Source organism: Maniola hyperantus, chromosome 17 (genome assembly GCF_902806685.2).
Source record: "Maniola hyperantus chromosome 17, iAphHyp1.2, whole genome shotgun sequence".
In the NCBI taxonomy this organism is placed as follows: domain Eukaryota; kingdom Metazoa; phylum Arthropoda; class Insecta; order Lepidoptera; family Nymphalidae; genus Maniola; species Maniola hyperantus.
In genome coordinates, this window is record NC_048552.1 from 12974671 (window position 1) to 12989896 (window position 15226).

The 15226-nt window shown below is 44.3% G+C and overlaps 1 protein-coding gene across 1 annotated transcript in view; it reads left to right on the forward strand.

Annotated features, from left to right (window-relative positions):
* Positions 1-15226, forward strand: part of LOC117990037 (microtubule-associated protein futsch-like) — a 179873-nt gene that overhangs the window by 153217 nt on the left and 11430 nt on the right. Inside the window, 19 exon segments of the mRNA XM_034977471.2 lie at positions 1-55; positions 103-212; positions 301-463; positions 465-563; positions 628-721; positions 724-879; positions 953-1038; positions 1076-1589; positions 1591-1740; positions 3241-9393; positions 9396-10692; positions 10733-11122; positions 11125-11459; positions 11500-11674; positions 11677-11801; positions 11803-12131; positions 12424-12514; positions 13015-13107; positions 13291-15013. Coding sequence (XP_034833362.2) covers positions 1-55; positions 103-212; positions 301-463; positions 465-563; positions 628-721; positions 724-879; positions 953-1038; positions 1076-1589; positions 1591-1740; positions 3241-9393; positions 9396-10692; positions 10733-11122; positions 11125-11459; positions 11500-11674; positions 11677-11801; positions 11803-12131; positions 12424-12514; positions 13015-13107; positions 13291-15013 — 12138 coding nt within the window.

Below are 15226 nucleotides of genomic sequence, written 5' to 3' on the forward strand. Positions count from 1 at the left end.
GAAAGGAACCAAGTCCTGCTAAAGAGGTGGTTTTGTCAGAAAAACTTACTGAGAAGCACTTATTCCTGAGAAAGAAGTGCTTAGTCCCGGAAAAACCAACAGAAAGGAACCAAGTCCTGCTAAAGAGGTGATTTCACCAAAACTTTCCGAGAAAGAACCTAGTCCGGCAAAAGATATGCATAGTCCTGAAAAACAAGCAGAAAAGGGGCCAAGTACTGCTAAAGAGGTGGTTTTATCAGAAAACTTACTGAGAAGCAACCTAGTCCTGAGAAAGAAGTGCTTAGTCCGGAAAACCAACAGAAAAGGAACCAAGTCCGCCTAAAAGAGGTGGGTTCACTAAAACTTCCACGAAAGAACCTAGTCCGGCAAAAGATATGCATAGTCCTGAAAAACAAGCTGAAAAGGAACCAAGTCCTGCTAAAGAGGTGGTTTTGTCAGAAAAACTTACTGAGAAGCAACTTAGTTCCTGAGAAAGAAGTGCTTAGTCCGGAAAAACCAACAGAAAAGGAACCAAGTCCTCCTAAAGAGGGTGGGTTTACTAAAACTTTCCGCGAAAGAACCTAGTCCGGCAAAAGATATGCATAGTCCTGAAAAAACAAGCAGAAAAGGAACCAAGTCCTGCTAAAGTGGTGGTTTGTCAGAAAAACTTACTGAGAAGCAACTTAGTCCGGAGAAAGAAGTGGTTAGTCCGAAAAAACCAACAGAAAAGGAACCGAGTCCTTCTAAAGAGGTGGGTTTACCAAAACTTCCGAGAAAGAACCTAGTCCGGCAAAAGATATGCATAGTCCTGAAAAACAAGCAGAAAAGGAATCAAGTCCTGCTAAAGAGGTGGTTTTGCCAGAAAAAACTTACTGAGAAACAACCTGACTTGAGGAAGAAGTGCTTAGGTCCGGAAAAACACTACAGAAAAGGAACCAAGTCCATTTAAAAGAGAGGCTGTTGTCACCATTAGAAACCATTCGAGAAAGAACCTAGTCCTCTGAAAGAAGTAGTTGGTCCTGAAAAAGCAGCAGACAAGGAACCAAGTCCTGCTAAGAGGTGGTTTGTCAGAAAAACTTACTGAGCAGCAACTTAGTCCTGAGAAAAGAAGTGCTATAGTCCGGAAAAAACCAACAGAAAAGGAACCAAGTCCTCCTAAAGAGGTGGGTTTACTAAAACTTTCCGCGAAAGAACCTAGTCCGGCAAAGATATGTATATCCTGAAAACAAGCAGAAAAGGAACCAAGTGCCTTGCCGAAGAGGTGTTTTGTCAGAAAAACTTACTAAGAAGCAACCTAGTCCTGAGAAAAAATGCTTAGTCCTGAAAAACCAGCAGACAAGGAACCAAGTCCTGCTGAAGAGGTGATTTCACCAAAACTTTCCGAGAAAGAACCTAGTCCGGCAAAACATATGCATAGTCCTGAAAAACAGCAGAAAAAGGAACCAAGTCCTGCTAAAGAGGTGGTTTTGTCAGAAAAACCTTACTGAGAAGAAACTTCGTCCTGAGAAAGAAATGCTGGAGTCCTGAAAAACCCAACAGAAAAGGAACAAAGTCCTCCTAAAGAGGTGGGTTCACCAAACTTTCCAAGAAAGAACCTAGTCCGGCAAAAGATATGCATAGGTCCTGAAAAACAGCAGAAAAGGACCAAGTCCTGTTAAAGAGGTCGGTTCACCAAAAATTTCCGAAAAAGAACCTAGTCCTCTGAAAGATGTGCCTAGTCTTGATAAACAAGCACAAAAGGAACCAAGTCCTGTTAAAGAGGTACATATGCTATTCAATCATGTATGGAATTGTTTTTATTTTTGTTTTTGTTTTTAGAGCTTACGCATTTTTCGTCATTTATAGATAACTAGCTGTTGCCCACGACTTCGTACGCGTGGAATTCGAATTTTTAAAAATCTCGTGGGAAATCTTTGATTTTCCGGGATAAAAAGTAGCCTATGTCACTCTCCAGGTCTTTATGCAAAAAATCACGTCAATCTGTTGCACCGTTGCGACGTGATTAAAGGACAAACCAACAAACAAACACACTTTCGCATTTATATAAGGTTACGGAAATATATGGGTACGGATTAGCTTATGCCCGCGACTTCGTCCGCGTGGACTACACAAATTTAAACCCCTATTTTACACCCTTAAGTATGAGATTTTAACATGAGCTTAATAAATATGTCATACTGCTAATTGCAAAAATATTAACTACAAAACTTCTTTCTAGACACTTTAAAACTGACACACTTTCATACAAACTTCAAACCCCTATTATTAAGAATCCTTTCTTAGCGGACGCCTACGTTATAATGGCTATCTGCATGCCGAATTTCAGCGTGATCTCTCCAGTAGTTTGAGCTGTGCGTTGATAGATCAGTCAGTCAGTCACCTTTTCCTTTTATATGTATAGATTAGTGTAAATTGCAAAATTTCGCGATTCTAACTTCAAAACTGACAGAGTGTCATACAAACTTCAAACCCCTATTTTACCCCTTTAGGGGTTGAATTTTGAAAAATCCTTTCTTAACGGACGCCTACGTTATAATAGCTATCTGCATGCCGAATTTCAGCGTGATCCGTCCAGTAGTTTGAGCTGTGCGTTGAGATTTGATTGTGTCAGTCAGTCAGTCAGTCACCTTTATATATATAATATATTGATTAAAGCCCTTCAGATAAGCCTTCATTGACATGATTTTTTTATTTTTTTCTTCTGATTTATTTATTAATTTATTTGCACCAACAACTTACATTTACAATAATTTATGACTACAAAAGAATCAAATTAACTATTTTACAGCTGATGTTATTTAATTATAGGTATGCTTGTAAAAGAAAATATACTAACATACACTTACTTAAAATTACATAATAATATAGTAAAATACGATTTTTTTTAAGAACCGTACAAACTACCGTTAATCCGTTTAAAAGTACAACATTTGGTTCGAAACGGCCGTCAAAGTTGTCAAAGCGTTGAATCAAAGCTGATTGCACTCCATAGATTGCATTCCAAACAGCTACAAGCGTCATGCAAATCTGAACCATATGATACGTTTCAATTTTATTCACTGGCACACAACTTTGATGCAATGCGCTGTTTTTAGTCTTAATTTTATTTAACAGCTACCTTTTAATCCAATATAAGTTTGATTCCCTTGTCTCGACAGACAGACAGACAACGAAGTGTAAGTGAAGTAAGGGTTCTGTTTTCCTTTTGAGGTACGGAGTTCTGAAAATTGGTAATGAAACTAACTAAAATATTTTACCCAGGAAAAGGAAGAAAAAAAGTCACTGGCAGCTAGTCCAGTGACAGACAAAGACGAAAAGCCTGTTCTAGATAAACAGTTCCAGAAAGAAACGAGCCCCGCTAAAGATGTGCCTGGTCCTGAGAAACCATTTAAAGAAGAACCCTCACCTGAAAAGGAAACGATGGTATCAAGCCTAATCAAGGAGGAAGATAAAAAACCTGTTCTAGATAAACTATTATTAGAGGAATTAAGTCCCGCCAAAGACTTGTCTACCTCTGGGAAACCATTTGAGAAAAAACTGTCACTAGACAGACCAGAAGAGCAGACGGAGACTAAGACAGCCAGTCCAGTCATAGAGGATGGTGCAAAGTCTGCTATTGATAAACCAATAGAAAAAAAACCAAGCCCTGCTAAAGAGGTGCCTAGTCCTAAAAAACAGTCAGAGAAAGAACCAAATCCTACCAAAGACGTGCCTATACCTGAAAAACCATCTGAAAAAGAACCTTCATTAGACAAAGAGACAAAGGCAGCCAGTCCAGTCATAGAGGATGGTGAAAAGTCTGCTATAGATAAACCATTAAAAAAGAAACTAAGCCCTGCTAAAGAGGTGCCTAGTCCTGAAAAACTGTCAGTGAAAGAACCAAGTCCCGCCAAGGATGTGCCTATACCTGAAAAACCATCTGAGAAAGAATCTTCACCAGACAAGGAGACAAAGGTGACCAGTCCAGTCAAAGAGGATTACGAAAAGCCTGCCTTTAGTGAACCATCAGAAAAAACACCTAGCCCCGCCAAAGATGTGCGCAGTCATGAAAAAACGTCAGAGAAAGAAAGTCCCGAAAAAGACGTGACTACCCCTGAAAAACCACCTGAGAAAAAATCGTCACCAGAAAAGGAGAGTAAGGCAGTCAGTCCAGTTAAAGAGGATATCGAAAAGCTTATTCTTGAAAAACCATTACAGAAGGAACCAAGGCCTGCCAAAGATGTGTCTACCCCTGAGAAACCACCTGAGAAAGAACCATCACCAGAAAAGAAGACGAAGCTGGCCAGTCCAGTCAATGAGGATGGCGAAAAGCCTGCCCTTGGTAAACCATCAGAAAATGAAGCAAGCCCTACCACAGAGGTGCCTAGTCCTGAAAAACTGTCAGAGAAAGAACCAAGTCCTACCAAAGACGTGCCTATACCTGAAAAACCATCTGAAAAAGAACCTTCATTAGACAAAAAGACTAAGGTGACCAGTCCAGTCAAAGAGGATTGCGGAAAGCCTGCCTTTACTGAGCCATCAGAAAAGACACCTAGCCCCGCCAAAGATGTGCCCACTCATGAAAAAACGTCAGAGCAAGAAATTCCCGAAAAAGACGTGACCACCCCTGAAAAACCACCTGAGAAAAAATCGTCACCAGAAAAGGAGAGTAAGGCAGCCAGTCCAGTCAAAGAGGATATTGAAAAGCTTATTCTTGAAAAACCATTACAAAAGGAACTATGTGCTGCCAAAGACGTGTCTACCCCTGAGAAACCATCTCAGAAAGAACCATCACCAGAAAAGAAAACGAAGCTGGCCAGTGCAGTCAAGGAAGATGGCGAAAAGCTTGCCTTTGGTAAACCATCAAAAAAGGAACCAAGCTCTGCCACAGAGGTGCCTAGTCCTGAAAAACCGTCGGAGAAACAACCAAGTCCCGCCAAAGACGTGTCTACCCCTGAGAAACTATCTGAAAAAGACCCTTCACCAGATAAAGAGACGAAGGTGGCCAGTCCAGTCAAAGTGGATGGTGAAAAGCCTGCCTTTGGTAAACTATCAGAAAAGGAACGAAGCCCAGCCAAAGAGGTGCCTAGTCCTGAAAAACCGTCGGCAAAAGAACCAAGCCCCGCCAAAGACGTGCCTATCCCTGCAAAACCATCTGAAAAAGAACCGTCACCAGAAAAGGACACGAAGCTGGCCAGTCCAGTCAAGGAGGATGGCGAGAAGCCTGCCTTTGGTAAACCATCAGAAAAGGAACCAAGCCCTGCTAAAGAGGTGCCTAGTCCTAAAAAACCTTCAGAGAAAGAGCCAAGTCCTGCCAATGACGTGTCTACCCCTGAGAAACCATCTGAGAAAAAACTGTCACCAGACAAAGAGACAAACGTGGCCAGTCCAGTCAAAGAGGATGGCGATAAGCCTGTTTTTGGTAAACTATCAGAAAAGGAACCAAGCCCCGCCAAAGAGGTGCCTAGTCCTGAAAAACCGTTGGAGAGAGAACCAAGTCCCACCGAAGACGTGCCTATCCCTGAAAAAGCATTTGAAAAAGATCTATCACCAGAAAAGGAGACGAAGGTGCCCAGTCCAGTCAAAGAAGATAGCGAAAAGCCTGCCTTTAGTGGACTATCACAAAAAGCACCCAGCCCCGCCAAAGAAGTGCCCAGTCATGAACAACCGGCAGAGAAAGAACCAAGTCCCGCCAAAGACGTGCATATCCCTGCAAAAACATCTGAAAAAGAACCGTCACCAGAAAAGGAGACGAAACTGGCCAGTCCAGTCAAGGAGGATGGCGAAAAGCCTGCCTTTGGTAAACCATCAGAAAAGGAACCAAGCCCAGCCAAAGAGGTGCCTAGTCCTGAAAAACCGTCGGAGAGAGAACCAAGTCCCGCCAAAGACGTGTCTACCCCTGAAAAACCATCTGAAAAAGAACCTTCACCAGACAAAGAGACGAAAGTGGCCAGTCCAGTCAAAGAGGATGGCGAAAAGCCTGCCTTTGGTAGACTATTAGAAAAGGAACCAAGCCCCGCAAAAGAGGTGCCTAGTCCAGACAAACCGTCGGAGAAAGAACCAAGTCCTGCCAAAGACGTGTCTACCCCTGAGAAACCATCGGAGAAAAAACTGTCACTGGACAGGGAGACTAAGGCAGGCAGTCCAATCAAAGAAGACGACAAAAAGCCTGTTCTAGACAAACTATTTCAAAAGGAACCAAGCCTTACCAAAGACGACGAGCCTAGTCCTGAAAAACCACCCGAGAAAGAACTATCACCAGAAAAGAAGACGAAGCTGGCCAGTCCAGTCAAAGAGGATGGTGAAAAGCCTGCCTTTGGTAAACCATCAGAAAAGGAACCAAGCCCTAACACAGAGGTGCTCAGTCCTGAGAAACCTTCGGAGAAACAACCAAGTCCCACCAAAGACGTGCCTATCCCTGAAAAACCATCTGAAAAAGAACCTTCACCAGACAAGGAGACGAAGGTGACCAGTTCAGTCAAAGAAGATAATGAAAAGCTTGCCTATAGTGAACCATTACAAAAAGCATCCAGCCCCGCCAAAGAGGTGCCCAGTAATGAACAACCGGCAGAGAAAAAACCAAGTCCTGCCAAAGACGTGCCTATACCTGAAAAACCATCTGAAAAAGAACCGTCACCAGAAAAGGAGACGAAACTGGCCAGTCCAGTCAAGGAGGATGGCGAAAAGCCTGCCTTTGGTAAACCATCAGAAAAGGAACCAAGCCCAGCCAAAGAGGTGCCTAGTCCTGAAAAACCGTCGGAGAAAGAACCAAGTCCCGCCAAAGACGTGTCTACCCCTGAAAAACCATCTGAAAAAGAACCTTCACCAGACAAAGAGACGAAAGTGGCCAGTCCAGTCAAAGAGGATGGCGAAAAGCCTGCCTTTGGTAGACTATTAGAAAAGGAACCAAGCCCCGCAAAAGAGGTGCCTAGTCCAGACAAACCGTCGGAGAAAGAACCAAGTCCCGCCAAAGACGTGTCTACCCCTGCAAAACCATCTGAAAAAGAACCGTCACCAGAAAAGGAGACGAAACTGGCCAGTCCAGTCAAGGAGGATGGCGAAAAGCCTGCCTTTGGTAAACCATCAGAAAAGGAACCAAGCCCAGCCAAAGAGGTGCCTAGTCCTGAAAAACCGTCGGAGAGAGAACCAAGTCCCGCCAAAGACGTGTCTACCCCTGAAAAACCATCTGAAAAAGAACCTTCACCAGACAAAGAGACGAAAGTGGCCAGTCCAGTCAAAGAGGATGGCGAAAAGCCTGCCTTTGGTAGACTATTAGAAAAGGAACCAAGCCCCGCAAAAGAGGTGCCTAGTCCTGAAATCCCTTCAGAAAAAGAGCCAAGTCCTGCCAAAGACGTGTCTACCCCTGAGAAACCATCGGAGAAAAAACTGTCACTGGACAGGGAGACTAAGGCAGGCAGTCCAATCAAAGAAGACGACAAAAAGCCTGTTCTAGACAAACTATTTCAAAAGGAACCAAGCCTTACCAAAGACGACGAGCCTAGTCCTGAAAAACCACCCGAGAAAGAACTATCACCAGAAAAGAAGACGAAGCTGGCCAGTCCAGTCAAAGAGGATGGTGAAAAGCCTGCCTTTGGTAAACCATCAGAAAAGGAACCAAGCCCTAACACAGAGGTGCTCAGTCCTGAGAAACCTTCGGAGAAACAACCAAGTCCCACCAAAGACGTGCCTATCCCTGAAAAACCATCTGAAAAAGAACCTTCACCAGACAAGGAGACGAAGGTGACCAGTTCAGTCAAAGAAGATAATGAAAAGCTTGCCTATAGTGAACCATTACAAAAAGCATCCAGCCCCGCCAAAGAGGTGCCCAGTAATGAACAACCGGCAGAGAAAAAACCAAGTCCTGCCAAAGACGTGCCTATACCTGAAAAACCATCTGAAAAAGAACCGTCACCAGACAAGGAGACGAAACTGGCCAGTCCAGTCAAGGAGGATGGCGAAAAGCCTGCCTTTGGTAAACTATCAGAAAAGGAACCAAGCCCTGCTAAAGAGGTGCCTAGTCCTGAAAAACCTTCAGAGAAAGAGCCAAGTCCTGCCAATGACGTGTCTACCCCCGAGAAACCATCTGAGAAAAAACTGTCACCAGACAAAGAGACAAACGTGGCCGGTCCAGTCAAAGAGGATGGCGAAAAGCCTGTTTTTGGTAAACTATCAGAGAAGGAACCAAGCCCCGCCAAAGATGTGCCCAGTCCTGAAAAACCGTCGGAGAAAGAACCAAGTCCAGCCAAAGACGTGCCGATCCCTGGAAAACCATCTGCAAAAGAACCGTCACCAGAAAAAGAGACTAGGGCAGCCAGTCCAGTCAAAGAGGATATCGAAAAGCTTATTCTTGAAAAACCAGTACAGAAGGAACCAAGTCCTGCCAAAGACATGACTACCCCCGAGAAACCATCAGTGAAAAAACTGTCACCAGAAAGGGAGACTAAGGCAGCCAGTCCAATCAAAGATGACGACAAAAAGCCTGTTCTGGACAAACTATTACAAAAGGAACCAAGCCTTACCAAAGACGAGCCTAGTCATGAAAAACCATCTGAGAAAGAACCATCACCAGAAAAGGAGACGAAGCTGGCCAGTTCAGTCAAGGAGGACGGCGAAAAGCCTGCCTTTGGTAAACCATCAGAAAAGGCACCAAGCCCCGCTAAAGAGGTGCCTAGTCCAGACAAACCGTCGGAGAAAGAACCAAGTCCCGCCAAAGACGTGTCTACCCCTGAGAAACTATCTGAAAAAGAACATTCACCAGATAAAGAGACGAAGGTGGCCAGTCCAGTCAAAGTGGATGGCGAAAAGCCTGCCTTTGGTAAACTATCAGAAAAGGAACCAAGCCCCGCCAAAGAGGTGCCTAGTCCTGAAATCCCTTCAGAGAAAGAGCCAAGTCCTGCCAAAGACATGTCTACCCCTGAGAAACCATCGGAGAAAAAACTGTCTCCAGAAAGGGAGACTAAGGTAGCCAGTCCAATCAAAGAAGATGACAAAAAGCCTGTTCTAGACAAACTATTACAAGAGGAACCAAGCCTTATCAAAGATGAGCCTAGTCCAGAAAAACCATCTGGCATAGAGCCATCACCAGAAAAGGAGACGAAGCTGCCCAGTCCAGTCAAGGAGGATGGCGAAAAGCCTGCCTTTGGTAAACCATCAGAAAAGGAACCAAGCCCTGCCAAAGAGGTGCCTAGTCCTGAAAAACCTTCAGAGAAAGAGCCAAGTCCTGCCAATGACGTGTCTACCCCTGAGAAACCATCTGAGAAAAAACTGTCACCAGACAAAGAGACAAACGTGGCCAGTCCAGTCAAAGAGGTTGGCGAAAAGCCTGTTTTTGGTAATCTATCTGAGAAGGAACCAAGCCCCGCCAAAGATGTGCCCAGTCCTGAAAAACCGTCGGAGAAAGAACCAAGTCCAGCAAAGACGTGCCAATCCCTGCAAAACCATCTGCAAAAGAACCGTCACAAGAAAAAGAGACTAGGGCAGCCAGTCCAGTCAAAGAGGATATCGAAAAGCTTATTCTTGAAAAACCAGTACAGAAGGAACCAAGTCCTGCCAAAGACATGACTACCCCCGAGAAACCATCAGTGAAAAAACTGTCACCAGAAAGGGAGACTAAGGCAGCCAGTCCAATCAAAGATGACGACAAAAAGCCTGTTCTGGACAAACTATTACAAAAGGAACCAAGCCTTACCAAAGACGAGCCTAGTCATGAAAAACCATCTGAGAAAGAACCATCACCAGAAAAGGAGACGAAGCTGGCCAGTTCAGTCAAGGAGGACGGCGAAAAGCCTGCCTTTGGTAAACCATCAGAAAAGGCACCAAGCCCCGCTAAAGAGGTGCCTAGTCCAGACAAACCGTCGGAGAAAGAACCAAGTCCCGCCAAAGACGTGTCTACCCCTGAGAAACTATCTGAAAAAGAACCTTCACCAGATAAAGAGACGAAGGTGGCCAGTCCAGTCAAAGTGGATGGCGAAAAGCCTGCCTTTGGTAAACTATATGAAAAGGAACCAAGCCCCGCCAAAGAGGTGCCTAGTCCTGAAATCCATTCAGAGAAAGAGCCAAGTCCTGCCAAAGACGTGTCTACCCCTGAGAAACCATCGGAGAAAAAACTGTCTCCAGAAAGGGAGACTAAGGTAGCCAGTCCAATCAAAGAAGAGGACAAAAAGCCTGTTCTAGACAAACTATTACAAGAGGAACCAAGCCTTATCAAAGATGAGCCTAGTCCAGAAAAACCATCTGGCAAAGAGCCATCACCAGAAAAGGAGACGAAGCTGCCCAGTCCAGTCAAGGAGGATGGCGAAAAGCCTGCCTTTGGTAAACCATCAGAAAAGGAACCAAGCCTTGCCAAAGAGGTGCCTAGTCCTGAAAAACCTTCAGAGAAAGAGCCAAGTCCTGCCAATGACGTGTCTACCCCTGAGAAACCATCTGAGAAAAAACTGTCACCAGACAAAGAGACAAACGTGGCCAGTCCAGTCAAAGAGGATGGCGAAAAGCCTGTTTTTGGTAATCTATCTGAGAAGGAACCAAGCCCCGCCAAAGATGTGCCCAGTCCTGAAAAGCTGTCGGAGAAAGAACCAAGTCCAGCAAAAGACGTGCCAATCCCTGCAAAACTATCTGCAAAAGAACCGTCACAAGAAAAAGAGACGAAGGTGGCCAGTCCAGTCAAAGTGGATGGTGAAAAGCCTGCCTTGGGTAAACTATCAGAAAAGGAACCAAGCCCCGCCAAAGAGGTGCCTAGTCTGAAATCCCTTCAGAGAAAGAGCCAAGTCCTGCAAAGACTTGTCTACCCCTGGGAAACCATCGGAGAAAAAACTGTCACCAGAAAGGGAGACTAAGGCAGCCAGTCCAATCAAAGATGACGACAAAAAGCCTGCCTTTGGTAAACCATCAGAAAAGGCACCAAGCCCCGCTAAAGAGGTGCCTAGTCCAGACAAACCGTCGGAGAAAGAACCAAGTCCCGCCAAAGACGTGTCTACCCTTGAAAAACTATCTGAAAAAGAACCTTCACCAGATAAAGAGACGAAGGTGGCCAGTCCAGTCAAAGTGGATGGTGAAAAGCCTGCCTTTGGTAAACTATCAGAAAAGGAACCAAGCCCGCCAAAGAGGTTGCCTAGTCCTGAAATCCCTTCAGAGAAAGAGCCAAGTCCTGCCAAAGACTTGTCTACCCCGGGAAACCATCGGAGAAAAAACTGTCACCAGAAAGGGAGACTAAGGCAGCCAGTCCAATCAAAGAAGACGACAAAAAGCCTGTTCTAGACAAACTATTAAAAATGGAACCAAGCCTTACCAAAGATGAGCCTACCATGCCAACAGAAGGGAGACTAAAGGCAGCCAGTTCAATCAAAGAAGACGACAAAAAGCCTGTTCTAGACAAACTATTACAAGAGGAACCAAGCCTTACCAAAGATGAGCCTAGTTCAGAAAAAACCATCTGGGAAAGAGCCATCACCAGAAAAGGAGACGAAGCTGCCACAGGTCCAGTCAAGGAGGATGGCGAAAAGCCTGCCTTTGGTAACCATCAGAAAGGAACCAAGCCCTGCAAAGAGGTGCCTAGTCCTGAAAAACCTTCAGAGGAAAGAGCCAGTCCTGCCAATGACGTGTCTAACCCCTGAGAAACCATCTGAGAAAAAACTGTCACCAGACAAAGAGACAAACGCGGCCAGTCCAGTCAAAGAGGATGGCGAAAAGCCTATTTTTGGTAAACTATCAGAAAAGGAACCAAGCCCGCCAAAGAGGTGCCTAATCCTGAAAAACCGTCGGAGAAAGAACCAAGTCCCACCAAAGACGTGCCTATCCCTGAAAAAGCATTTGAAAAAGATCTATCACCAGAAAAGGAGACGAAACTAGACCAGTCCAGTCAAGCAGGATGGTGAAAAGCCTGCCTTTGGTGAACCATCAGAAAAGGAACCAAGTCCCGCTAAAGAGGTGTCTTTTCCTGAAAAACCGTCGGAGAAAGAACCAAGTCCCGCCAAAGACGTGTCTTCCCCTGAGAAACCATCTGAAAAAGAACCTTCACCAGACAAAGAGACGAAGGTGGCCAGTCCAGTCAAAGAGGATGGAGAAACGCCTGCCTTTGGTAAACCAGCAGAACAGGAACCAAGCCCCGCCAAAGAGGTGCCTAGTCCTGAAAAACCTTCAGAGAAAGAACAAAGTCCCGCCAAAGACGTGTCTATCCTGTGAAACCATCGGAGAAAAAACTTTCACCAGAGAGGGAGACTAAAGCAGCCAGTCCAGCCAAAGAGGATGCTCGAAAAGCCCCCGCTATTGATGAACCATTAGAAAAGAAACCAGCTCTACTAAAGAGGTGCCCTAGTCCTGACAAGCCCGTCAGAGAAAGAGGCAAGTCTCAACTAAAGACGTGCCTATCCTGAAAAACATCTGAAAAAGAAAACCTTCAAACAGAACAGGAGACGAAGGTGTCCAGTCCAGTTAAGAGGATATGAAAAATCTGCCTTGGTAAATCATCAGAAAAGGAATCAAGCCCCGGCAAGAGAGGTGCCCTACTCCTGAAAAACCTTCGTGCCTGCCAGAAGACCATCTCCTGAAAAGGACAACGAAGGTGACTAGTTTCAATCAAGGAGGAAGACAAAAGGCTGTTCTTGAATAAGAAAAGGAACCAAGTCCCACCATGGAGTTGCATAGTCCTGAAAAATCCTCAGAGGATGAACCCAAATGTATTAGCCAGGCCAGCTAAGAGGATACTAAAAAGCCTGCTATTGATAAACCATTAGATAAGAAAACCAAGCCCCAGAAAGAGGTGGCTAGTCCTGAAAACCCCTCAGAGAAAGAGCCAAGTCCCACAAAAGACGTGCCTATACCTGAGAAGCCATCTGAAAACGAACCGTCATCAGAAAGGAGACTAAGTCTGCTAGTCCAGTCAAACGAGGACGACGAATGCCTGTTTCCGACAAACCATTCAGAAGGAACCAAGCCCCGCCAAAGAGGTGCATAGTGCTGAGATATCACCTGAGAAAGAACTGTCACCTGAAATAGAGACTAAGAGGCAGCCAGTCCAGTTGAAAAAGATGACAAAAAGCCTGTTCTGGACGCACCATACAGAAAGAACCAAGATTTACCAAAGGTCCGCCTAGTCCTGAAATACCATTTGAGAAAAGCGTCGTCACCAGAAAGGAGGTAAAGGTGGCCAGTCCAGTAAGAGAATGGTGAAAAGCTCTGCCATTGAAATGCATTCAGAACAAGGAACACAAGCCCCGTTAAAGAGGTTGCCTATAGTCCTGAAAAGCCGTCGAAAAAGCACAACCACCAGAAAAGGAAGCGAAGGTTGGAAGTCCAGTCAAGGACGATAGCAGAAAGCCTGCTATTGTTAATCATTAGAAAAGGAACCAGTTCCCGCCCAAAGAAATGCCATGTCTGGAGAAGCCATCGGAGAAAGAACCATCACCAGAAAAGGAGACTAAGGCAGCCAGTGCAGTCAATAAGGATGACATAAAGCCTGTTTTGGACAAACCATTACAGATGGAACCAATCCCCGCCAAAGACGTAACCAGTCCTGAGAAACCATCTGAGAAAGAACAGTCACTAGAAAAGGAAACGAAGGTGGTAAGTCCAGTCAAGGAGGAACGCAGGCAGCCTGCTATTGATAAACCATCAGAAAAGGAACCAAGTCCCGCCAAAGATATGCCTATTCTGGAGAAACCATCTGAGAAAGAACCATCACCAGAAAAGGAGTCTAAGGCAGCCAGTCCAATCAAAGAGGATGACAAAAAGCCTGTCCTGGACAAACCATTAGAGAAGGAACCAAGCCTTACCAAAGGCGCGCCTAGTCCTAAAATACCATTTGAGAAAGTGTCGTCATTAGAAAAGGAGATAAAGTTAGCCAGTCCAGTTAAAGAGGATGGCGAAAAGCCTGCTATTGATAAGCCATCAGAAAAGGACCGTAGCGCCGTTAAAGAGGTGCTTAGCCCTAAAAAACCGTCAGAAAAAGAACAATCACCAGAAAAGAAAACGAAGGCGGCAATTCCATTCAAGGAGGATAGCAGAAAGCCTGCTATTGATAAACCATCAGAAAAGGAACCAAGTCCCGCTAAAGACATGCCTAGTCTAGAGAAACCATCAGAAAAAGAACCGTCACCAGAAAAGGAGACCAAGGCAGCCAGTCTAGTCAATAAGGATGACATAAAACCTGTTCTGGACAAACCATTACAGAAGGAACTAAGCCCTTCCAAAGACAAGCCTGCCCTTGAGAAACCATCTGAGAAAGACCTTTTACAAGAAAAGGAAACCGGTCCAATGATAGAGGAAGACGAATATTATAATACTATTCACGACAAACCATTGCAGAAGGAACCAAGCCCAGCCAAAGATGGAGCTAGTTTTGAGAAACCATCAGAGAAAGAACCATCACCTAAAAAAGAGACGAAGGCAGCTATTTCAATCAAGGAGGATGACAAAAAGCCTGTTGCCGAGAAACTTTCAGAAAAGGAAACAAGCCCCACCAAAGGTGTTTCTAGTCCTGAGAAACCATCACCTGAAAAAGAGTCAAAGCTAGCTAGCTCCGCCATGGAAGATGATAAAAAACCTCTTCTTGACAATGTGTTAAATAAGGATTCATGCCCCAGCAAAGAGGTGCCTATTCTTGGGAAAGCAGCTGAAAAAGAACCACAAAAGGAGATAAAAGCAGCCAGTCCAGTCAAGAAGGATTCAACAACACATACTAAAGAGGTGCCTGATTTATATCAAGATACTATTTTTGATCTCTATCAATTTTCTATTGTTGAAGATACGTCTGTTACTGAAGAAAAACAAGAGAAAAATATATTTGTGAATGGAAATAATATTTTACAAATTTTAACAACTACTACTACTAAAGAAGTTTTAACCAACTTGTCAAGATCTAGTCGCAAACTCCGAACCACCATAGTGACAATAACTGAATCTGTTTTGCCAGATGGAATTAGAGAAAGAACTAAGGATGTTAAAGTTTACATTTCGGACTACGGTTTCGAAAAAGATGGTTCTCAAGATTTTGAAGAAATTGGTTTACCTATTGTTACAACTGTTACGGAAACTAAGACACTTTACGTAATCAAGAAGAAATAAAACAAACCATTACTAAAACCACCTCTAGACAACTTTTACGAAACGTTCAAAATAATGAAAAAATGGCAAGAGTTACTATTGAAACAATCACAGAAGATGTTCATTCAGATGGTACAAAAAATATTAGTACCAGTGAATACACTACATTAGTAGAAGAATCTTTTGATTTAAAATTTACTGAAAAATTCATTCAACCAATCAGTAGTGAATT